We start from the raw sequence: 25,408 nt of genomic DNA, 5'->3' as shown, positions 1-25,408 counted from the left end.
ATATTTTGCCATCCAAGAGACTTCCAAAGCACATTTTAAATTTTGTAATACGAATCGGGCTCTTCAAATTTCGTCTGATTTATTTCATGGTTGATTTTAAGTCTATTTAAGCCTTTTGGCTCCCAATTTAATGCATCATTCAGGAATTATTCAAATAAACATTTTCATTTTCTTTTAAAATCTGGTGGATTCCAGAACATTGTTCTTCAAGGGCTTACATTGGTATCCTTTCTACGCTCGTGTTGCGTCAATACATAATTGAAAACTAAAAAAGAAAAAAACCCAAGCAACTTTTAACAATGAAGTAGAGAAGAATTTAGCAGAGCAATAATCTTGAATTCTTATGCCATAGAAAGGCTTTGAGATTCAAAGGTATTGAGAGATAACAGTAGGAGCCGTTGAGGGAGATAAAAGTTGATAGTTTGTTGCGAGTTTGATTGTTGTAGTTTCGTGTGTATTCTTCTTTCTCCAAAACCCTTTTATTTATACCAATTGACTCAACCTTAAAATCTTCCTAGGATCTTACTTCCTCTGCTTGCAATCCAAGAACATAAGGTTTTACATTCAATTCCAATTTTTAGCCACAAGAATTCCTTTCTTCACGCAGAATAACTGCATCGCCTTTCGCCACAATCGAGCTTAGAGCAAGGCAAGGTTCATCTGCACATCATTTTAGTTAAATCTCAACTACTTACTCGTGATAAAATGTGCATGAGAGAATTTCCAATCAAGCTAATTAGGTTTTTTGAGCTTCGCCAATTAAATAATGGTTAAACATTTAATGTCCAAACCCATTACTTAATTTTGAATTTAACATTAATATTTTGGCCCAAATAAAAAATAGGCCCAACAAAAATATTGTAATTGATGGAAAAATCTAACACAAGGCATCAACTAATAATTTTGTGAAAGTAGTCATTTACTATAGTAGTAGAAATGTGTCTAGCCCTTACATGATGGTGTGTGTTCAAATTCTGTCGATGACTAATCTAACATCTAATCTAACAAATTTTATCGTTTAACCAAAAAAAAAAAAAATCAACGAATAATTTTGTACCGTCCTAAAAAGGACGTAACAGAAAAGAAAAAAAAACTAGTGCTAAACAATTGGTTTACTTGTCATTGACACTATACTTGGCCGATGTGCTACTGCATGGCATCTCAAAATCACTATTACTTACATCATCAAGTGGCTCTTTCTCAAGTTTGACGATCTCATGACGATATAGTTTTAGAAAGACAAATTTCTAAGCGGATGCAATTACTAATGTGATCATTTTATTGACGGGCTCTATTTATAGGGATAGAACTATACCGTCGTCTGCTAGGAATACTCTTATATTTGACCCATTAAGCCCTTACATGATGGTGTGTGTTCAAATTCTGTCGATGACTAATCTAACAAATTTTATCGTTTAACCAAAAAAAAAAAAAAAAATCAACTAATAATTTTGTACCGTCCTAAAAAGGACGTAACAGAAAAGAAAAAAAAAACTAGTGCTAAACAATTGGTTTACTTGTCATTGACACTATACTTGGCCGATGTGCTACTGCATGGCATCTCAAAATCACTATTACTTACATCATCAAGTGGCTTTTTCTCAAGTTTGACGATCTCATGACGATATAGTTTTAGAAAGACAAATTTCTAAGCGGATGCAATTACTAATGTGGCCATTTTATTGACGGGCTCTATTTATAGGGATAGAACTATACCGTCGTCTGCTAGGAATACTCTTATATTTGACCCATCACGATTTGGTTGTAACGGAGATTTTAAACATTTTTTTTTCTTCTAAACAAACGATATTATCTACACTAAAATTTTAATTCATTAAACCTTTGTTATTTTATCCATTGTAAAAAACAATTGGTTCACTTGGTTGCTAGGCAGGACATAAGTGGCAAAGCAAATCCTTTTCACAGCTTCAAAGTCAACAGCTTTGTTGTTTTGATTTGAAAGGGGAGGTGTTTCCTCCTTCCAATCCGCCGATAGATGAGATGTCCCTATTGCTCCTTTCTGATTCAACAAGTCTTGCAAGAAACTATATTTTCCAACACAATTTGGAACGTATATTGCTAATTAATAATTCAGCAATCATAAAGGTTTTATTTTTGTCGTACCGCCCTTAGCCCCAGATTGGATTACCCATTTTTGTTTCTTAGCACATATCATCTTTAAATTCGACTAGTATTTCGATTCACGATCCCCTTCTTCACTTATAAATAAGAGATTTTAACTTTAATTCTCGTAAATCGTGAGTTTGAATCAAATTATTATAACTGACCAATTATATGTTTTAATATCACTAATCTTCCACCCCTTAACGTAAATAACCCGACAAAAGCCTTTCTCGTGTTTAAGCCACGTGTTTTGGGTTCACTTGAGATAAAAATATATAAATCTGCCTTGAAAATGTAACTACGTGGTGGGCCCTGACACCCTTAACCTATATTTCTTCAAATAAAAATGAAATGGTGACCCGCAGGAAGCAGTTGAACTAAAACTTTTTGAGAACAACCAGCTGCAACATTGTCAACCACCACCAAACCTCCTCCAGGCCAACGGACTAATCCTGTGCGAGTATCTCATCATTTTAATTAACGTTGTGCGACCAACTATTTGATTCCCAGTAGATCAACCACTTCATGGACACAGACGAATTCAGCTTCCCCACACACAATTTCCCTTTAACTCCTATCGACTCACCCCCGTTGTGGTGCTTATCTCCTGCGGCAGAAGAAGATCGTAATCATGGAGAAGACATCACGGATGCTGTAAATTGTAGTTATCAAAGAAGAAAGAGCGTTTCACATATCGAGCGTGGCGGCCGGAAAATGAGAGAGAAGGAAGAAGAGGAGACTAAGACGATGGACATGCTTTGGGAAGATTTCAACGAAGAACTACCAATGTCAAGAACTGCAGCAAGATCAGACTACTCTGGTAGGTTTTCACAAGAGATATTAAAACAATTGGGCTGCGTTCAATCTTTCAAGTTTTCGAAAACCAACAGTACTACTACGACTGCTGTCGGCGTTGCGGGGATTATGAAGGTCATAAAAAGGTTGTTCTTCCTCCACAACCCTAATCACAAACTCAAGAAACCTGCATGGCCATGATCAAATTGCCTACCTCTCCCCTTTCTTGTGTTCTTGGTTTTTTTTCTTTTTCTTTTTTTTTAATGGGGTTATCATATACTAGTGCTGAGTGTAAATAATTTGATCATATATAGTTTGATTAATAAAAAGAAGGTACAGAGGGCACGTCTCATGACCAAGTCATGTCTATGTATGAATGTATTTCAGTTTCTCTATCCATTTGACTATTTGTTAAAGCATCTTATGATTTCAGTTTTTTTTTTAAATATAATAGAGAGCTCTTTGTTGCACAATAAAGAAAAGTAAGAATAAAATTGACTTCTTGAAGCTAATAAAGAAGCCAAGAAGCCCAATCTTCACAGAGACATTCTCCTCTCTATCAGAATCTCAATGCTCAAATTAACAATGGGTTTTCAGTTCAGAAAAGAGTGTATATTCTAGGGGTGGGCAAACGGATGTAGGAACCGCAGGTCAGGGCGAGTATGGGTCAGTTCCAATTTTTTAAGAGGAAAAACAGGGTGGGGCGATGCCATTTTAGGGTCGGGCCAAGTCCATATATAGAAAAACGAGGCCCCGGACTGGCCCGTTAGTAAATGTAATGGACATACGAGATTTGAAGAGTAATATACATCCAATCTTATCCGTTAGTTTTTACCCTAGGTCTCAATCAAACCCGAGTCTCTCTGGTTCCAGACTCCACTCTTTATTGCATCCCTTCCCTTGCTCCCCCACTCTCCGTCAATCATCTTCTTACCACCAAGGACGGATCCACATAGGGACCAGGGAGGTCCCAGGACCCGTCGACAATTCTAAATCATTGCTATAAATTTTCCGAGGACCCCTCGTACTCAATCATGAGGTCTGTGTAGGTTGCAGTGGCTGTCTTCTTCTTGGAGAAGATGACCGCGCAAGGGGAAGAAAGAAATAGGGACCCTTCCTGCCTCTCTCCTCCTTGCTTCTGCCATGGTCTCATTCATCGGTGCCACCCACTTCTCCTCCAACCTTTCTGTGTTGTCTGGTGAGGGCAGTACATAAGCCCAAACTTTCCCAAATTATTTCAACCATCTTAGTAATTTTTCTTATGGGTGAAGTTTCCTTCATAAGGTTAGTAAGATGGATATGATCTGTCATGGGTTGGTGAAATTTGGTGGTGGAGCTACCATGGCTTCGGGAGAATGGGGAGGGAGGCGGTTAGTGGAGGTATGACAGCTTTGTTCTTAGTGAGAGAGAAGGTGGATGTTTGGAAACTAGTAAAAGAGAAAAATGGTGTGTTTGGTTAGAAAGATAGTGGGAGTTTAGGGAGAGTTTTATTTGACCGGTGTTTTAATTTGCTATCCACACACCCCTTTTTACTTCATACACACCCTCTTAATTTGCGGCCGTCGGATCGACTGAATTAAAAAAGATCAAATGACAGAAATAAATAAAAGGTGTGTGAGACGCAAAAAGGGGTGTGTGAATAGCACACCCCTTTAAATTTAGTGGTTCATATTAGATAATCAATAACTTAGGTACTCCCTAGTAACTTATGAAACCTCGTAATTGACGCTTGAATTATGATTTTATAATTTGTAATATTGTTTTGCATATGATTTTTAAATGAAATATATTATATTTAAATTTTCAATGTTATTTTTGTCTATAAATTTTTTGACCTTTATAATTGGAACCCTCCGAGTTTAAAATCCTGGATCCGCCACTGCTTACCACCCAAAACATAACCACTGTAGCGAGTCTCCTCCCAGTCTCCCTCCCTCCCGAATCCCACAGTACCGACACTCATCTCATCTTTCCCACTCCTCTTTATCTCCCTTGACGATATCACCAAAAGCCCAGAAGACAAATCCATCGTCAACCCATCGCCGCCGCAGCGACGACCACCACCCCATCACTAGCATCGAGATCTCTAGTTTAGGCGTTATCTCCTCCTCGACGGCATAACTCATTCCTCGTTCTCTTCTCCCTCCACCGTCAAATCGATTGCATCGATTGCTTTGAGATCTATACTGAACCGATATGGATGGAGCCTCCTACCATCGTCGATCTAAGTCAGATTGGAGCCTCGCGCCATCGTCGTCGACCAGAGTCGAGAGATAGAGACCTTGATTTGGGATTGGGAGAGATGAGCAAGGGAGACAGGGACAAAGGAGAGAGCTCGATCAGGATATGGATGCGCGTTCTCCCATGGTTGATCCCCTCCTGTGTGCTGAGGAATACGATCTCAACAAGGTCGTCCCTGACCAAAAGAAAAATGTGAAATTGGACCCGTAATAACCTGTTTCAAATGTGTCGGGTTAGGTTAGGTTCTTAACTCATAAATCCCATTACCCGGCTCGACTTGCCTCGTTACTATTTACAATGGGTAGGGTCCAGTTCTTGTAAATTTGTGCCCGGCCCGGTGTGTGCCCACCCCTAGTATATCTTGTGAGAGCAAAGACCATTATACAACCATACAATTCTTGCCAAACCCAATAAGGATTAGCCCCTTTTCTAGTAAGCCGTTCTTATTCAAATTGGACTGCAACAACAAGCTCTAACTTTCCAGTCTCATGCTCACATTCTAACATTCTCCCACGTAAGCATGAGGCCACTTTTTTAAGCATCACCTTTCCAATTATTAAAAAGTGATCACTACGTCTTTTCAAAAATTTATCATCACAACCGATGTTCCATTCATTTCAAAATATAAAAACAAAGAACTTTCGACTACAAACCAAGATGCAATATTAATTCTTCCAAGCGTACATATAGTCAATTTGCATATATAACGTGATTTGTTGGTGGACACAATTCCCCTTGCGAGTGTTTGAAACTCTTGTCAGTTTAAAATGCATCAAACTCTTTAAAATGAGTCATTTGTTGTATCAGGCGTGCCACTGTTGGCTAATACCAACAGAAAAGTTGAATAATGTTGTTTATTGGAATGTAAGTTTGCACGAGAAATAAACTGAGCTTCTAGTCAGGAGAATGTCATGGATGGTGTAAAATCTATCTTTCATTCTTTTCCATGCCTTATTTTGTAAAGGACTTCAAATATTTTTTTATATATGCCAAATGATAACCACAAACTGATTGGACGCTTTATAATTCTCATATACATATAATCATATAAATGCATGCAGGCTATATGGAAATGAAAGGACATGAAAGAAATGATGTTATACATATCAAATTTCCTTCAACAAAGTGATATCTTGAAAGAAATACAAATTTCCTCAACCAAACAGATCTTTGACAAACAGCAGATTAGAGTTGGGTGGTTTTGGAGAGAAAATTGGAAAGGATGATAGGAGGGGAAGCAACCATCTTGTTGAGATCATCACAAAATAAATATTTCGCAAGCACGAAATTACTTTCACAAGCAATTCCATGCCTGCAGCGCTCAAGAGCTTAACCCCGGATTTGGATCCTCCCCTAAGCCCAAGGAGAGGATCCTCCTGACCAAGAAGTGTGGGCCATTGGATTTTCATCTAACGGCTATAACTAACAGAGGATCCCTTTAAAGTTATAATAATTATAACCGTTGGATGAAAATCCAACGGCCCACACTTCTTGGTCAGGAGGATCCTCTCTTTGGGCTCAAGAAAGGATCCAAATCCCTTGACCCCCTCCAACTTTGTAACCTCTTCCACAGTCTCTCTTTAATGAAGCTACTAAAGTAAAATGTGAGGGCAAAATGGCTCAACAAGGTCAATTCAGGGAAATGAATGATCGGTCAAATTGTATTTGCCTAAAAGAATATACATATGCATATAGTACATGCTTTTGAATAAGCAATTACAGAAACAATATAACAGCAAAACATCCATTTGGTGTAAAATACATGAATGGACCTATGATTTGGATACAGTGTCAGTTGCCATAAGCGTATTGCTACTTGCCTCCGAATCCAGATGTGGAGCAACGAATGAAAAAATGGGAGGAATAACAACCAAGAAGCGTTACGTATCTTTTCTAAAGAGCTCGCTCAGCGGTAAAAGCGACCGCAGAAGTGCTAACTTCACCCCCACAAGAACTCTCTGGAAAAAAGAAAAGTTCATCATCGTTATAGTCTTCTCATATTAATAGTGCAAAAATTCCGTGTACCATGTAGTCAGTCGGTGTGCGGCCAAACACCAATCGTATAAAGCAGGTTTCAGAAAAGCCAAGGAAGTTCTACTCCGTTGCTTTTTTCCGAATACTCTGCTTCTGTTATGACCTGTGGCGAAACAACTTAGCTATGGCTCTCCTCTCGCAATCCTGCAACATTGACAGAATCAGATTAAAATGCTTGGCTCTCCTCTCGCAATCCTATTGAGAAAAATGCTTGGCTTTTTATGCACAAGGAGTATTCCTCCTTGCAAGGTTGACTCGTGAACTGGGATTTACCCGCCTAAGCTTGTAAGAAGAATAACTTTTTAGTCCTTATCCATAAGGCATCCAAGTATTGTTATTCTTACTATTCATTTATTCACCCATGTTGGTTGTGTTGAGGAGAGGTAATTCTTACAGTTGTTGAATCGAATCCAAATTATTCGCGCAGTTTACATTCAGTTTGGCTATAACCAATAATCTGCATAAATTTTTACCTTGAACATATTAAGATGGAGAGGTTTTTCCGGATTCATCCTTCTTAACTTCTGGTATGTATATGCAAAACTTAGCTGATCACGAGGGGTAAACCGCTCAACCTCATTGAACCATAGACAGGAAAACAAGTTTGACATCGGAGTGTGTGCCCGGATGATAAAAGACCCTTCTGGTACATCTGCAGATGTGATTAAACAAATTATGTCATGGATTTGTAAAAGAAAATGCATTGCAGTCAAAATATTTTAATGAAAGCACTCTTTTTCTCATTGAACAAATCATACTGCTGGGAAGAAGCCTTTTGGGATCCAAGGCATTAAATTTTGTTAGGCCATCAGCTTGGTAGTAGGCAAATTGTTGATCGATGACGGTATGGTTATACTTATTCAATCTCTTATTCTGTGCAACTTCTTCCCATACACAGTGTCGGTCGTAGTGATTGGAAATTGCATACTCATAACCTTTTCGCCACAAAAAGTATTCCAATATGAGTAAGGGGTCAAGTTGGAGGCGCAATTTACTGTCCAACCAGATTGAATACCTGAAAATTTATGTAAGGGTTTTAGACGAGCCAAGGAAAAGCACCACCCACCAAATAAACAAATCCAACGAGCAAAGCATACAAAAGCACTAGTTTTATTGTAGTAATATGCAGTTGCTTACATTCTTTGTACAGTGGTCCTCAATTGCTAGCTTAATCTCACACCTCCTAATGTTCTTAAAGATGCATATCATTTTTTGGTAAGATTTAATGACTGATACCTGAAATTTGAGTAGTGATTCAAGTTTAATAACTGATTTTCATAACTCTCATGGACACATAGACACACATGCACAATCTAATCTATACAACTAACGTGCATACACACACAAGTTAGCATCGATGTTACAACCTTTAAAGGTAACTGCTAAGTATGATTAACCAACTAGAAGATGACAATCAATCCATATTACTAGTCAAATTCTCACCTCGCAGAAGGAAAAAGCCGATGAGGCAAAAGTTTGGGTATTTTCCCCACTCGCCGCATATCAGTGTACGGTAGGTTCTTCACCACCACAATCCTCCATAAACCAATAAAACCCATCCTATCTGGTGTTTTCCCTTCAGCAATCAGGGTTTGCAAAGTAACTTCATCAATAAACATAACAAAGCACACATTCTTCCTTGACAAACGAGAGACCTGAAATCAAGAGAGTTTCACTTGAGTCGCTGTTCTTGTTTATTCTGTTTTTCTTTTCCCTTTATTGGCTATGGCAGTTATTGCAACTTTATGTCTAAATCAAAGAATTTTCCTTTTTTTGAAACCCAAAAAGGATAAAACAGAACATTAATAAACTAAAAATTGCATTGTGATCGGAAATTTCCAGTGGATAAGTCTAAGTCCATTATAGAAGACCAGAACAAGCATAAGATTCATCTAAACAAATGCATGAATTAACTGGAACATGGAACAAAAGAAAAATCACAATTCTGAAATATTAGGAAATAAAATCCTACCGAGCAAGCTCAATCCCAAAGTTACATTTGAAGCAAGCTCCATCGCAAAGTTACATTTGATATGTTGGTCTACATTGCACATCATTGAATTTTAACTTAAAGAGTGTTGCAAGGTTAAACTGCCTGAATTAGATGATAAAAGAGTCCATGTTCCACTCAAATCAAGGTACAAAGCAGACACTATAGCCCAAACATTCATGATAGGAACTAGACAAGCCTTGGAAATTGGGACTTGACTTTTTTTTCTTATGAGAAATGCACTGGAATTTGCTCTATCATGTGAGAGTTCAACAACCATGTAATAAGAAAAAGGGCCAAAACATTGTTATTTAGAGTATTGGCAGGTGTAAAAGTTATTGTAAAAGTTGTGACATGGTGTAAAAGTCATGAGATGGTATAAAATTTATAACTTATACCGTTAATCCAATGAGTTATAGTTCCATACTTCATTTACATAGTGATTTACATATGAGTTATAGTCCATATTCCAATTAGTTTTCATTCATTCAATCCAGCTTAACATGTCATGGCATAAAACTTCAATTTACGCCTGTGTCAATGTATGTTAAAAGCACAATGGTTGACAAAGACGATATGAAGCTTTAATTTTCATTTTTTTTTCCTTGACAAGAAGATAATACGGAGAATATAAAACAAATGCCATATCCTTAAGAGAACAGTAGAAAATTGTTCCCCCATTAAAGAGAACCCCCTTACCGTTTTACCATAAGGTATCCTCAAGTGATCTGAATTTCCAAAGATACAAGAGATAACAGCGATGTGGCATCTAGTGATGTAATTTGTGTCATCTTCTGCCAAGTCAAATCCAGTGCTTGGGGATCCTTTAGGACCTTTAACAAAGCCACACTTTATGTTTTGATCATGTGCCAAAAAGGAATTTTCCCGTTCTTGCAAAGACTGATGCCCCGCAAATCTCGGCTCCCATTGCTCATCTGCTTCAGGCTTGTCCTCTACTTCAGTATACTGCAAGCTGAATCTTGCAAACTTTGAACTTTCTAAAGGCTCTATAAGATGTGCAGTAGAGTTTAAAAACTTCATCTCACAATAGGAACCTGAAGAATTTCAATACAACATGTCAAAAACACAACATCAGCGATAAGGAGCATCCCCTAAAGCAGCTAGATTGAAGGTAACTCCTGTCATGAAGTTGCATTCAACTATATGCATAAAACAATCTTTCAAAAAACCAAGCAAGAAAAAAACAAGTATAATGGCTCTTCCAACCAGTCATGGTCTTATTCACAGCATTTACTCCTCACAACCCCAATTTCTAGATCTAATAATCTATAGAAATATCTCACTTTAAATAAAACACCTGAAATTTGTTACTCCAAGAGGATGCTCAAGAAAATATCATGATTTCACAGAACCAGTTCTTATACATAAAGAGCAGCATCAAACAATCATTACCAAGCTCAAGTTCTTCCCAGTGCCTCCTAGTGCATGTAGGACTGGCAATAGGTATAAGTTTGAGGCCAAAAATATGTTTGATACAGAACAGTAAAAATTCATTAACAAAACCAAGATAGGTTCCTTTGAGGTTAATGAAGTTTAAGGACTCAGCACTACATGATTTTATAGGACTACTGACAACTTGAGAACACTGTAGCAATCACCATGTCGAAGTTATGTGCTCGCAGCTTCCTTTTCCTTTTTTTGTTTTTCTTTCTAAGTAATGGAAATAAATTAAGGAAATATAGTATGGGAAGCAGATGAAAAGTCACTTCCACAATATACTGAAATTATGCAGTTATCTAGTTGCAAAAAGAATTAACTGTTCTGTTCTGTCTGCACTCTATAGCACTTCTATGATTTGCAAAAGAACTATCTCTTTTGTCTGTACTAAGGAGTCCCTCTCTGAGTTTCATAAAAATTCTAATTTATAACCAATGGCATGCTGAGATCACGGGATCAAATGTGAAAATGAATTAAAGATCCAGAAGCAGAAGCCAAGATATATTTCACTCATGCAAGCTGAGTACAATATCAATAAATGAAAAGATAAATGTAATTCGACATGGTTCTCACACACCAATTTAAAAGAAGAAACAGATAATTTACCAGAAGATTTGCGGCGCTTAGTTTTCCTTTTTGTAGTGGACCGTGACTTTCTTGAAGATTGACCTGAAATTACACTGACATGCCTGGAATTTCTGTTAACTTCATCCAGGTTTCGAGTGTGCTGAGCAGAGTCATTTTCAAATGGACTGGCGAAGACTTTATCAACCTTCTCAGCAACGTTATGATCATGAATTTCGATATCAGGAACATCAAGGGACTCTCTACCATCTTCATCATGTGATTTTTCTTCACCAAAATGGTCATCATTCTGATGTCTTGTATCATCATAAAAATCAATCCCGTCATCATACTCGTCATCAACATGAATTACATCCTTTTGCTTATCCAAATCTTCATCCCTATACTGTTGACTATTCTTTAGAGAGGCCTCATACTCTGCTTCATAAACTTTCAACTCATTGCGCCCAGCTTCGTTGTACAATCCCCCTTTCCTATTGGAACGTTTAGTTAAGTTGTCATTTGAGGACTTCTTTTTGCTGCTTTTAACACTCACAGGAACATCATCCTCATATGTGGATTCATCCCTAACACCTGCACTACTATGCTCCACCTCATCCCCGTTGTAATCTTCATCCCTTCTCCTATCATCTTTATCCCAATACCTAGAATCTCGGCCATGAACTACAGAACCCCTCCCAAACCTAAGGACTTTAGAAGTCTCTGTCCGTGTCACATTTGTAAGAAAGTCAGAATCATTCTTTAAGTCGTCTTCCTCAGCATGAGAACTATTTATTTCTGCACCAACACGAGAAAGCAATCATTTAATGCAAAGCTAGAATCCATATACTTCCATAACCAGATACTGTTGAATTAATTATAGCAAAAATATGAAAGCGTTTTGTAACATTTCTTAAACAACAATGGAGAAGGAAATCAAACAATTAGTCGGGTTGATCCTTTTCCTATACCCATCAATAATCAAGCAAAGACATTAAATACTCCGAATGTTTCGCAATCTCTATGTAACAAACAAGACCCAATGCTTAGCTAAAACCTGCATACTTCCATAATCAGAAACTTCAAATGAACAAAAACACAGATCTTTCATTGCAGAAGCACTTAGTTCTCTCCAAAACCGAAATGTGAAATCAAATACGAAGTATTGTAAAACGTGATCCTTCTTTCTATATTTTCTCAGCAGCCAAACAAGGCAGTCGCCACCAGACATTCAAAGTGCATAAGATTGACAAGTAACTAATTAACTCCCTTTTCCTTTCCTACATTTTCCCGGAAATCAAAAGAAAGTTACTGAAGAAAATTGAGAAGCAAAACATACATACCTCTATTGCTGCGGGAGAGGTAATAGTAGGCGAAGAGAGTAACGAGGACTAGGAAGAGGAGGAGGAGGAGGACGGCGCCAATGGAGATTCTTAGTGGGCCCTTGTCGGATCGACCCGATCGGCGGGTCCGAAGGGGCTTGTGGGGAGCGGAGCGGATCCCTATGGCGAGGTGATCTGGTGGTCCTCCGCCGTTGGAATGGTGGGGATCGTGGCCGCGTAATCCCAACCGCTCCAGCCCTGACTGCCTCTGCTGAGCCATTCTTGCATAGTGAATCTCACTCCTCTCTCGCGCTCGAGTCCTCCCACAAATTACATATGAGTCTACTTTTTCTGTTTTTTTGTTTTTTTTGTTTAAATTTTTCAATGTTTAATCTGTGAATATTAAAAGAAGGAAAAACACATCCGGGAAGAGTGTGAAGGAAGCGAGCGAGCGCGCGAGCGAGAGATGGATCGATGTTTGAGTGATTAAAACACATATTAACTCTCTGTCTTAACTCTGTTTTAAAAACACTTACAGTTCTACGTATATTTTTGAAAATCTAAGCATGTCATAGTAACTAAAAAGCTTGGACATACATATATTGAGCTGTTACTTATGGGGGGCATAGCATACAATAGCTAGTGTAAGCTGGATGTTATAATCATGTTATTACTGAGTAGTCTTAAAGTAATGACAATGTGAGGGTATAAATGTATAATCATGTAATTACTCAATATCTCGAATTATGATAAGTTGAGAGTGTAACTATATAATCATGTCATTACTGAGTAGTCTTAAAAGTAATGACAAGTTGATAGTATAACTGTATAATCATGTCATTACTGAGTAATCTCGAAATAATGACAAGTTGGGTGTGTAACTGTATAACCATGTCATTGTTGAGTAGTCTCTAAGTCATCACAAGCTGAGAGTATAATCATATAACCATATCAATACTAAGTAGTTTCGAAGTAATGACAAGTTGAGAGTATAACTGTATAATCATATTATTACTGAGTAGTCTTAAAGTAATGACAAGTTGATAGTATAACTGTATAATCATGTCATTACTGAGTAATCCCGAAATAATGACAAGTAACAGAACTGTATAACCATGTCATTACTAAGTAGTCTCTAAGTCATCACAAGCTGAGAGTATAACCATATAACCATGTCAATACTAAGTAGTTTCAAAGTTATGACAAGTTGAGAGTATAACTGTATAATCATGTCATTACTGAGTAATCTCGAAGTAATGACAAGTTGAGCTGTATAATCATATCATTACTAAGTAGTCTCGAATTAATGACAAGCTGAGAATATAACTGTATAATCATACCATTATTGAGTAATCTTGAAGTAGTGACAATCTAAATATATATCATACATGTGTAAGCTGAATGTCATGTCCGTAGAATGGGCAAACTGAATATTACAGCCGATGGTTCTCATGCTTGCGTAGCAGAGAGTGCAACACGCTTTAGTCTGGGTGAAGTACATATCTGTCTAAAGCTCCAATCAATCATCCGTCACTTTCTGTTAGTTGCTAGACATGATTTGTTATGCCAAAGGCTGATTATTTGTGTACTGTTTAGACAAAAGGAAGAACTTTTGAGGGTCCTGGGACTGCAAGAGGAACAAGGAAGCTCGCTGCAATTCCTGGGACACGCAGTTGAGTCGGATAATTCTCAGATGTAATCAAGGCATGGGTTGTAAATCATCATTTTATTTCATTTTTGGTTGAATTGATTCACCCACATAGGTAATCTAGTGTGTAGAAAATGTAACTAGTAAGATAAATTCTTTAGCCCAAATATTATTTAGAATTTTGAGGTAATAAAGGTCCTTTATTTTTGTATCCAAGCGGTATAGGGGGAGCACGCCGGTGTAGCTAACTTGGCTCGAAACATAAACGATATGAAGATTTTCCTTTCGTTTATCTCCAATTTGTTTAACAAGACGTTTTACATTCCCTTGAATGACTAGGAAGTGCCAACCAAAATCATGCTATGGCAATCGTGTGTATGAATGACTAGTGGTATACATTTTATACAGCCAAAGCTACCAAAACGAGCTCGGGTTTTTAACATCAATTGACTGGGATTACTTGTCATCATAAGCAGAGAAATCGGGTTCAGTAGGCTTCTGCAGCTTCAATAACTGCTCCCTTCCACTGCGGATCCTATGACCACGAAGAGCATTTGCTGCAAACCTGGATGCATAGATGGCAGAACGAAGCATGCTTGTACCAGAACCGCCTTTAAAATCACCACCACCACCACCATCATCATCTCCTTCACTGTAGTCAAAGCCTTCTTCCTCTTCTCTACGCTGTTTTTCCGCCAATTTTCTCCTGTAGTGGCGCCATGCGGCTTGGATAAAGCACGCTGCCCAAGTCCTCCACTGCTGGGAGTAGAAACGGAAGGTGTACTGAACCTGTCTGCTGTGCAGGTGCCGAAACTGACTGGCAACAAATTTCAACTCCTCTGCTTCTAAAGCAAAAGCCTCAACCTCAGTTAAAGCCTTCACAGTTCGAGTTGATGATGGCAAGTTAGAACCAGCTTTAGGATCCAGTGCCCATGTTAGGAGCTCTTCTCCGCAAAAGTCCCCTTCTTTCAGTACACCGCTGTTGAAAAATCCACTTCTACCGCCATCTGTAGTTACACTTTCTAGGCGACCACGTATGATGAACAGCATCTCAATAACCGGATCCCCTTCCCGGACAATGTAGGTATTATCCGTGCATAAACTTGGTTTCAGACGCTCACAAATGGCGTCAAGTAACCGCTCATCCATATTGGCGAAAAGAGGCACCTGCATAAATCACTCATGACCATGTGAAATTAACCGTCTTCAAAATACATAGCGCAAATATAAGAAGACGATAACATATGCCTTGTAAACATACATCTGCAATAACATAGCGGCATTCGCGATTAAGAACGAACAATAACAAAGGTGAAAGTGGATGCTTACCCTTCTAACCAAATTCAAGCAGAGATGACGTTTAATGTCCCTTCTTAGATCTTTTGGAAGACTCTGGACAATGTTCTCCTCGTCCACACCCCGAGTCTCCAACCACTTGTATTGATCATAGCGCCGCACCCTTTCCCTAAGTTCTTGCGGAAGCCAGCGGTGGTGCATCCACTGCTCAGAGTCGCGCTTTTTAATCCTCATCTCCTCAAGGCGTATTGTTAGGGACTGAAGGTACGTCTGTTGATATTTCATTAAACATCAAATTAGCCACAGTTCAAAGAACATAAAGCCACTAACTAACTAATTGCAGTTTGCTAACTCTCAACGTATCAGTTATTTGTGCCTTAAAAATTCGGAACACGTACATATATCCATAAAGCATTCACAGGATTCATTTGCATCTCACCTGGATATTTCCAATCAGAAGGGCAAAGAGGATGAGGCCGAAAATGCCTATCCCGATGGAGAATAGAACCTCTAGAGGGTAGGTGCTAGTTTCGAGCCCCTGGCCGAGTGTACTGCAGAAAGTCAAAGAACAATGTACTGAAAATTAGTAAGACTTTCAGAACCCAAATCAGAACATTAGCGTACTTAATACAGAAGTTTCACCGAATTTTGAACAAGACGATCATTGATGAGCGAGTTACACTTACACACCTTAAATTTTTCAGTCCCCACCACAAGCAGAACAATAATTTGGACATAAATTCGGCTGATGCAATGACATCTGAAGATATAGCCTCTGCGAAGATTCCAAAATTAAATGGCGGATTTTCCCCTTCAGCGGTGCAGCTTTTCTTTAGAAGATCCACTCTGATTTTTTGCCATTCTTTGAATCCAGGGGCATTCGCATCGATGCCACAGTACAGGTATTCTATCCTACATTTTCCACTATTTCTACAAGCTCCCCGCCAGCATCCATCATAGCGCTCCACAGCTAATAAGTACCACGCAGCCCCGGTGACCTGTAAATTTATCCAAGAGTGACCAAATCAATTCAATAGAAAGGTAATACTTCCTACAAGGTGCTTCAGCTAAAGGTAGTATTCAGAAACTATGGAGAAGGCAGGAGAAGATAAAAACTTTTACTTGAGCGGCAAGCATAAACCAAAGCAAATAGTAGGCAGCCCCGGCCCAAGCACTTTCGGCAAAAGCACCTGCACTCCTTTTCAGGTCTGAGTTCAAAGCTAATAAGCGGACAAATCTCGGTAGTAACTGGAGCCAGACAATAAACAGCAATGCCTGTTTCGTAGCCAAAACCTCTGACTCTCTTCCATGCAAGAATCTCCAAACCACAATCTGTAGTCATGAGCAAACAAGATAAATCCAAAAACCATCGTTTCTATATTCCAAATTTGATTGCTATGAATATTAGCGTAAAAAATTTATCGCCTTGTAGCGGTGTCAATGGTAGAAATTGAGCATGTTGCATGCAGACCTGGGGTAAGGGGAGCACAGAAGCCAAGTCAACTAAGAAATAACGGTGTAGATAACGCTTTGCTATCTGCGGAGGATCTATCACAAGTTCACCTCTTCCGAAAACCCGAGATGATGGAGCAATATAAGCTGTACGAAACTGTAAAGCCATGCGAATAAGGTAGAAAGCATCTACTAATGACCGTATAGTTATAGTTGTCGTTCCTAATCTTCGATCGATAGAGAGGCAATCCTCATCATTGTCGAAGATTGGAAGATAGAAGAACAAAGGGTCAATGGATATTGCAAAGATGCAAGTTATGACGAAAAGCCTGTTCCATAACAGGAGGGATTTGTCTTGGGGGTCAAATATCTTTTTATCAGACACTTTAAGATCTTCTGGGAACACTGCACGGGTGACGCCAGTTCTTAATGATCTACCAAATGTCTTTAGTCCATCTGTTCCCTGTTGAATTCCATACCTGAATGATTGTGATGGTGCTCTCTTTGGTTTTCCGCCAGTAAAAGGGAATGACTCTATACTAAATCCACATTTATTCATTTTACCGGTATCAGAACTCATGGAATACGTAGAACCCAAGTCATCCAACCTACAAGTAGCATATGCCAAGTCATACTAGAGAATAAGAATTCATAACCATAAAATTCTGCGGAAAACTGCATAACTATGCTTTTGCATCGTCAAAGTTCTACCGGCAACTCAATTTGACTCGTCAAAGAAGACATGGACTACAAGTTCAAATCTTCAAAGAACATGAATTAGAATTCATTTGGCTTATTGAAAAGTACACATGCTAAGAGAAATCCAGCACAAAAGAATGAGAAATACATTCTGAGGCTTTCGGTTACAAACCACTGGAAAGACGCAGATAAGATCCATATGTCAACGACAGTTATAGCCTCCGGAAGAAAGAAAAGGAAAACAGAAGGCAGAAGGCAAAGAATAATGTACAATGCATACCGTACAAATTTCTCCTTTTGGCCACCAATATACTGTGATTTGCGAGTGCAATCGAACATTTTGTATCAGCCGTTACATAGATGCAAGACGAGAATGTGAGAATTCACAGCATGCCCCAAATCAAGTCACTGGGTGGCAAAGAAATGCAGAAAATTCAATCAGTACAACAATATACTCCATAAAAACAATCAGGTACGACGCTGTCATGGTATACATTGGAGAAAAAACATTAAAAACTGCACTCAAGATTCGGAGTTTTGAGCATAGAGATGATCATTGTTCATCAAAACAGAGAAAAAACAATCGAAAGAATACGATGCTGTTACTCATCTATGATCTTAACATAACATCATGGTAGTCATTTACATGTTTAATTCAATTATTGGTTCTTATACTTTCTTTTAGGGAGGATAGTTTGATCTCGTGACGCAATGGGTTGAACATGAGAATCCTAACGACCAGAGCAATCCACCGCTTGCAAGAAAATAACAAATTGTATCTCCTAATTATCTATTACGAGCTCAATGTAACGTACCCCATTTATGATCCGAGTATTTGGCATTGTTAAGGATTGCATGGTGATCTATATCATCTAAACATATATTAATTAAAAAGGTAAAAATATTCACCCCTAACAGAAAAAAAATTCAACTTTCTTCCCTATAATTTAACGTTTGAAATCAGAATTAAGAAGGAAAGAAGAAGCATGTGTAACAAAAGGATGAACTTACATGGATCATGTCCAGCTATTGATTCTGTAATCTCTAAATCTCCAATATTATTATTAATAAATAATAATAATAATGAATGTTTTGGAAGATGTTGGAAACATTAGGGTTTGAGGAGGAGAAAGAAGGTGGGTGATTTAGAGAGAGAAAGACGGATGATATGATAGGGAAGGCTGGTATTGAGGAGGGTGGGGGAGAGCTAGGCCGTTAGAACGGTTATGTAAACAAGTTACAATCTAAAACATGGAGCATGGTTACCATTTGGTTTTTAATTTTTACTTTCTATCAAAACTAAAAATAGCCAATTTAAGTTTTCAATCTTTTCTTAAAATAATCTTCAATTTTGATTTAAAATAGACCTTGTGTTTCCCCACATTTTGTGAAGAACATATCTTCATCGTATGAACTTCAGATTTGAAATTGTTCAATTTCTCAATCTTTATTTGAAGACCATCTCTATGACAATTAATCAAATCGGAGATCGTTTAGTAATCAAGTGTATCTACTTAATGGACGATTCATCATGAACATGTTATTTGGTGCTCACATTATTGATTTGTTTCATACATATGGAGGACTAGACGATCTTTTATATGAATGACTTTTGTAAAGATGATCTTCAAATGAACATTAAGAAGTTCAACGGTTTTGATTATGAAATTTATACAACGAATACACGTTATTCGCAAAAGGTGAGATATTTGCATTCTCACATGGGGGAATGCAAGACCTCGAGAGTTGGAGAAATTTTTTTGAGAGAGTACCCCATGTGTGAAACGTAAGTGGAGAGACACGAAAAAAATAGATCAATTTCTCCACTTGTATTATGACATGTGAAGTATTGCTTGAGTACCCAATACTTGGAAAAGTCTCTCCCAAAGTTGGACACCACTACCAGCTATTGGTGATCCGGTCCGAGCTTGGGGACCCTAGGACCGGCCTCAAAACCCACTTGAAGAGACCCGGTCAATTAGATACTCAACTATCTCAAACGCATAACCCAGATGCGTATCAGTATAACTCATCATGGACCAATCTATAATCAATAATGTTCGATTTCGCCTTTCAGAAACATCATTCAATTGTGGCTTGCAGCAGGTTTCCATTGCAACAATATCCCAGTCTTTCAAGCAAGTTGTGAGCACTTAAGTATTCACCTCCACGATCTGATTTGAGAGTCTCTCTACTTTTTTCAGTATGCAGTTTCACCTGGGTTTTAAGTTCTTTAAACTTTTCAAAGGCTTCAAATTTGTGTTTCATAAGATACACATATTCATACCTTGACATGTTGTCAGTACAGGTGATGAAGTAGCTATAGCCACCTCTTGCAACAATGCTCATCGGACCAAACACGTCGCTATGTATTAACTCGCAAATCTCATTAGCTCTTTGGTTAACTCCATCAAAAGGAGCTTGAGCCTTCTTATTGATGAGATGGCCTTATGCCCTCAAGTTTGAGACTGCTTTGGTTTTTTTTTTTTTTTTAACTGCTGCTATGTTTTAAGAATAATCAGTTGCAAAGTAAAGTGGATGAACATTTAATAAACTGTATTCTTGAAAGTGGTGTGAGTATGAAAAAAAATATAAAATAGTTTAGTAAACATTAATGTAAGTGATATAATTGTGAATTCTCCAACTAAAGTATGACTTAATTTATGAAAATTTTTTGTTCGTCTGATTTCAATTTTTTTTAGAATGTAGAAGATGAGTATTTGTGTTTCAAACTTTTCTGCTTCGTCAATCCGAGCTAGTTTGTCCTCCAATACAAACAAAACCCTTTCACTTCAACTTTATTTTACATTTGTTGCCGTTCTGATTGACATTTGTTCTCAACTTCATTTTACATTTGTTGCCGTTCTGATTGACATTTGTTCTCCTTCTAATTAATTGTTTGGGGTAGTGTATGTTAGTGAGTGCCCGTTAGATAAATTTCTTTCATCAAATAAAATTAAATAATTGCAGCAAAAAACACAAATACAAACACCAAAGCACAAATAAACCAAAAACAGCAGCCATGGAAAATGTTATAATGTTGTACGCAGCTCCAGTAGAAATTTTGAAACTTTACCAAAAAAATCAAATAAGATATAGTGAAGCAAAAAAATGCATACAAAAATTTGAAAAACAAAAAGCTCTGTTTCTAAAGAGCTCAAGGTGGGAGAGGAGACAAAGGACTCAAATGATTTTTGCCTTTCAAGTTTTTTTGAGATTTTATTATATAACGAGTGCAAAGATAAATATACATTTTCATTGAGTTTGGGAGGGTACTTTAGGTACTAAATTTGGATTTAAAGAGGTACTAATTCTTTAATTAAAAATAATATGGGTTTAGAGAGTAAGTTTGGTGTATAAAGAGGTTAGATGAGTTCAAATAAAATTTTCCTTAATGAAACTTTCATATTGACAATCCTACCTCCATCGCTGCTGCTTTTTTTTTTTTTTTTTTTTTTTTTTTTGCTAAAATCACTTTTAGCACTATAGTTTACCAAACACTTGCTTCTTTTTTTCACAATTATTTATTCTCATAGCATAACAGAAGTAGTTTTGGGGAAAAAAAAATTGTGACATTCACACATCCCATTTTACTTTTCACACACCCTTTTAATTTTCGGTCGTCAGATCGGATGAATCAAAAAAAATCAACGAATATAAATTAACAAGGAATGTGTAAAAAGTAAAATAGCACATCAAAAAAAAAAAAAAAAAAAAAAAAAAAGCATGACTGATCCCAGACTAACCCTTAATCACTCTAATTAAAATTAAATTGCTAGTGGCATTTATGTAATTGTATTGGAAAACGAAAGGAAACCAAAGCCAAGGCCAAGGACTGGCAGCGGAGTTGACCACCTGAACCTGATCGCTCCCCCAAAATTTGTGGCGCGCGTAGTTGGAGTGGAACCCACCGTCTCTCCCGGCAGAACGCCCTTTCTAATCTCTCTATCTCTCCGTGCAATCTCCCTTGGAAGGAACTGGTGTGGTGGCCAAGTCGACACCGACTAATAAATCGCCGGTATTTTTCATTTCCATTTTCACCTTAATTTCTGTCTTTTCGTGCTTGTCAGTCATTGTAGAACAATCAGATGACGATTTCAGGCAGCTAGGGAAAGACGTTTCTTGTTATACATATATACATATATATATATATATATATATATATCTACTGATGTGGTGCTGGAGTGAAATCTTTTAAGAAAATAGATGCTTAGTTGATTGAGGAAGCACCTCCTTTGTTCTTTTTTGGTTTGTTCATCTTCTTCTGAATAAATATAGCATGCTCGACTCGAGTTGTTGAAAAGAATATTAATCTAGTACTACTGTCAATGTAAGGGGAAATTGTTGACTGCTTTTATCATTTGATTGTAACTTTGGCAGCTTAATATCATTGCACGGATTGGGAAAGGTTAGATTAATTTCGTCTTTTGACGGGTGAGAAATTGTTAGATGCATGCTCTGCTCTCTGCTCATTTGATAACCATTTCGTTTTTAGATTTTAGTTTTCACTTTTGGTTGGAAGGAAATACAAGGAACAAAGGAGGCATGAATATAGAGGAAGGGTGGTGGGAGGAATGTGGAATAAATGCACATAGAAATGATACACAACACATAAACCAAAAACCGAAAAACTGAAAACAATTTTCAAATCGTTTTTTTTTTCTTTCAAGTTTTTTGTTTTCATTTTGTATGTCATTCCATACAGCCGACTCCACTTGTTTTCATTTTGTATGTCAAGACTTTAAGAAAAGATAGAGTATTTGGAGCTAACGGAAGACTTAGCGCAAAACCGAGCGCAATGACGTTCTAGGATTCATACAGTTGATCCCACTTAGTGGGATAAGGCTTTGTTGTTGTTTTTTGTTGTATGTCATTCCATGTGCATTTCTCCATTCTCCCTCCTACCACACTCTCTCCACATTCTTGATCCACCATCCACTGTCTCTCTATATCTAGTAATAAGAAATGGAAAACAAAAACTAAAAACAAAACGGTTATCAAATGGGCCTGAATGATACAGTTTATAATGTTGGTTCACTACGCTAAATTTCATGATTACAACAACAAAATACTCTCATGTCTCTGTTCCCTTTTTGGTTCCACGTTTATCATTAACCATGAGTCAGCCGTTTTATTTTTCTAACCCTGTTGACTTTTTATTTGACTATTGTTCTAATTTTTTTACAGTGCCGGGATGCTAGGAAAATCATTAGCTTCCCCATTGCTAACCCATGATTGTGCAACACGCTTTTGCTTTTCTACTGTGAGTACCATTTTCTGGAAACTTTTAAAATGCTAGATCGTATGACTCTATTTGTATAACCCCATTGATTATTGATGCTATATGTTGACCTCAGTATAAAAACTTGAATGCTTTTAAAGTGGTGAGTTTGATACACTTGTCATAGCTAGTTTTTGGGTCCCTTCTTCCTTACTTCCAAGTGGGTTGCAATCGCAGTTTCCCTAGAGACTTGAAAGGTTTTGAATTGTGAGTTTCAAACACTTGTCGTCACAGCTAGTTTTCGTTCCCTCTTTGGTTTGAATGTTAGATTGGCATAGCTAGTTTTTGGGTTCCTTCTTCCTTTCAAGTTGGTTGTAATCTCAATTTCCGTAGAAACTTGAATCTTTTGAAGTTGGTTAGTTATCTACTCTATGCTCTTCGGTTAAAAAAATTTCATGATATATTCGTTGAGGTTAGAAGATAGGTACTGAAAATTTTAATCCTCTAGCAGTTTTTCTCATTCTATTGTCAAACTCGGTGTATTGATTTAGATTCTTGCCCTTGGAAGAGTAACTACCCTTGACGCTATTCAAAGGAAAATTGTAATTTTAGCTTATCATCTCCTTGGTATACCATGTCTCCAGAGGCAGCTGGTCATCCTTTCCTTCACTGTCTTATTGCTTTCAGATTGTGGAATTTGTTTTCTGAAGCACGGTTGAATTTGGTGATATCATCTTCCCATGAATTTTTATTTACTAAGGGACATTATGCTTTCTTTAGAATGATAAAGGCCTTTTTTTCTTTTGTTGGAATTTCAGTGTGTTTTGTAGTTTTCCTAGGGCGGAAAAGACTGAATTTTTTAGGGAAAAGGTGTAGGAAGTAGATTTCTTGGGGTAGGAAGTTAGATTTTTGGCAGTTGTCGGCTTCAGTTTGTTGCGAATTTAAGCACTTCCTCTCTTAATTGCCATCCTAGTGCTTTTGGTCCATTCAAAAGTATGTGTCTGTTTTTTCGGCTGAGTGGTATAATGTAAATTCCATGATGTTCGCTTTTCCAAAATTTTCACTAGAATGTAAGTTGACTTGATGTTAAACTGGCCAGTAAGAGCATTCTGTGTAGAAAGTAGAGACAAAATAATAAAAAGAACTCAAAAGAATAAGTGCAAACAAAATCAATTATAATGACGACACAACCTCAAAAAGCATGATATGTATTGAGAGACATGAGACAAAAATTATGGCTGAACAAGTATCGACTGTAGATTTGTTCTTTACCTGTTTGGTGATGGATATATCTTCGTATTGTAACTTTTTCTATGCTTTGCCTTTTCCATTATTATTTATTCTGTTTGATGTTCAATTTTTATACTTATGGTCTGCAAGGGAGCGTTGCTTCCAATTTTAGGGGTGAACGGTTGAAATTTTTTCCGTTTTCCCTTTCAAGTTTGCAGTATGACATAATATTATGATAACTCTTGCTGCAGCCTGATGTTGTAAATACAGCACCGAATATCAGATTGCGCAATTTCTCACAAAATCCAAACAGAGGAGCTTGCTCACCAGGTTTGTCTACCAAGAAATGGGTATTACACTCAACTGCAGAGATTGAAAATACAACTTTGAAAGATGAAGACAGGAAGGCATGGGAAACATGCCGGGAAGCTCTATCTGCATTTAGTATCAGCAATGAAGAGGGAGAGAAGATACTTGGAAAAGCATTTGGCCTGGTTCATTCACCTTACTGGGGTGAAAAACGGAAAACGGAAGTACCAAAATTTGAGATTGTAAGCGAAACACTGGACTATCTTCGGAGTTTAAACCTTTCTGACGATGACCTGTGTAAGTTGCTAAAAAAGTTTCCAGAGGTTCTTGGATGTGATCTTGAACAGGAGGTGAAAATCAATGTGCAGATCTTGGAAAAGGAGTGGGGAATAAAAGGGAAATCTCTCCGAAACCTCCTTCTTCGAAATCCAAGAGTATTGGGTTTCAATGTTGATTGCAAGGGAGATTGTATGGCACAGTGCACGCGATGCTGGGTTCGGTTTTAGAATTGCTTTTGAAGGAGTTTAATTTTCGCGTAGCCAATTGAATTTGTAAATCTATTGCAAAGAAACGTCACAATCTGTATGAGGTAAACGTTTCTGTATAATTCAGTTGGGGGGGAAATGTTATCCGACTCCTGGGGTGATTCATTTTTCAAAGCATAAATCACAATTTGACACGTGTGTGTGGAGCCAAAAATAATCAAGAAAATTATGAAGGTGATACGTGAACTTTTGGGTAAAAAGATAAAATTACCCTTAAGGCACACCGGGATTCTCACGTGCATGCAACAGACAATAATGGCTCAATCGATGTCAAAGGTGATTAAAATGGTATTTATTCAAAACCCTCTGATCACGTCTCATCAAATCTTCATCCAAAGGTAACTTTTAATTATTCTTTTCAAATTGGGATTAATTACCAAATTAATTGCAAGATATTATTTGACATAATATTTTGCAATTAGAGCAAGAATTGGTCCCTATTTCTCCAAATAGGGCCGGCCACACCCCTATATATAGCCT

The 25,408-nt window shown here is 37.6% G+C and overlaps 3 protein-coding genes across 7 annotated transcripts; 1 reads left to right on the top strand and 2 right to left on the bottom strand.

Annotated features, from left to right (window-relative positions):
• Positions 1 to 6,793: 6,793 nt before the first annotated feature.
• LOC103937725 lies at positions 6,794 to 12,992 on the bottom strand. 2 transcript variants are annotated; one of them, XR_007252424.1, is made up of 8 exons: positions 12,550 to 12,992; positions 11,249 to 12,004; positions 9,884 to 10,239; positions 8,638 to 8,849; positions 7,953 to 8,209; positions 7,668 to 7,846; positions 7,186 to 7,338; positions 6,794 to 7,118 (listed from the first exon to the last, which is right to left on the bottom strand). XR_007252424.1 is itself a non-coding variant. In XM_009347673.3 (7 exons), exons 1-7 carry the CDS (start codon positions 12,806 to 12,808, stop codon positions 7,291 to 7,293), a joined length of 2,067 nt encoding a protein of 688 aa, XP_009345948.2. In that variant the 5' UTR covers positions 12,809 to 12,992; the 3' UTR covers positions 6,794 to 7,290. The 2 variants fall into 2 exon arrangements, 1 of the variants encoding a protein (XP_009345948.2); XM_009347673.3 differs by having other exon boundaries at positions 6,794 to 7,338.
• A 1,624-nt stretch (positions 12,993 to 14,616) lies between these two features.
• Positions 14,617 to 18,002, bottom strand: LOC125470181 (putative cyclic nucleotide-gated ion channel 8). 2 transcript variants are annotated; one of them, XM_048568821.1, is made up of 8 exons: positions 17,904 to 18,002; positions 16,944 to 17,532; positions 16,595 to 16,804; positions 16,163 to 16,470; positions 15,912 to 16,023; positions 15,506 to 15,742; positions 14,842 to 15,343; positions 14,617 to 14,787 (listed from the first exon to the last, which is right to left on the bottom strand). In XM_048568821.1, exons 1-8 carry the CDS (start codon positions 17,960 to 17,962, stop codon positions 14,633 to 14,635), a joined length of 2,172 nt encoding a protein of 723 aa, XP_048424778.1. In that variant the 5' UTR covers positions 17,963 to 18,002; the 3' UTR covers positions 14,617 to 14,632. The 2 variants fall into 2 exon arrangements, with proteins under 2 accessions (XP_048424778.1, XP_048424777.1); XM_048568820.1 differs by having other exon boundaries at positions 14,617 to 15,343.
• A 3,438-nt stretch (positions 18,003 to 21,440) lies between these two features.
• LOC125470133 lies at positions 21,441 to 25,017 on the top strand. Of its 3 annotated transcripts, none has more exons than XM_048568657.1 (4): positions 21,441 to 21,641; positions 22,004 to 22,031; positions 22,811 to 22,886; positions 24,326 to 25,017. In XM_048568657.1, exons 3-4 carry the CDS (start codon positions 22,818 to 22,820, stop codon positions 24,887 to 24,889), a joined length of 633 nt encoding a protein of 210 aa, XP_048424614.1. In that variant the 5' UTR covers positions 21,441 to 21,641; positions 22,004 to 22,031; positions 22,811 to 22,817; the 3' UTR covers positions 24,890 to 25,017. The 3 variants fall into 3 exon arrangements, with proteins under 3 accessions (XP_048424614.1, XP_048424613.1, XP_048424612.1); XM_048568656.1 differs by having other exon boundaries at positions 21,442 to 21,641; positions 22,004 to 22,057; XM_048568655.1 differs by lacking the exon at positions 22,004 to 22,031 and having other exon boundaries at positions 21,445 to 21,641.
• The last annotated feature ends 391 nt before the right edge of the window (positions 25,018 to 25,408 follow it).

Source organism: the organism of the source record quoted next, unplaced genomic scaffold, assembly GCF_019419815.1.
Source record: "Pyrus x bretschneideri cultivar Hongxiangsu unplaced genomic scaffold, Pyrus_bretschneideri_v1 Contig49, whole genome shotgun sequence".
Taxonomy (NCBI): Eukaryota; Viridiplantae; Streptophyta; class Magnoliopsida; order Rosales; family Rosaceae; genus Pyrus; species Pyrus x bretschneideri.
The sequence above is the reverse complement of the archived record's forward strand: the minus strand, read 5'-3'. Positions and strand labels throughout refer to the sequence as shown.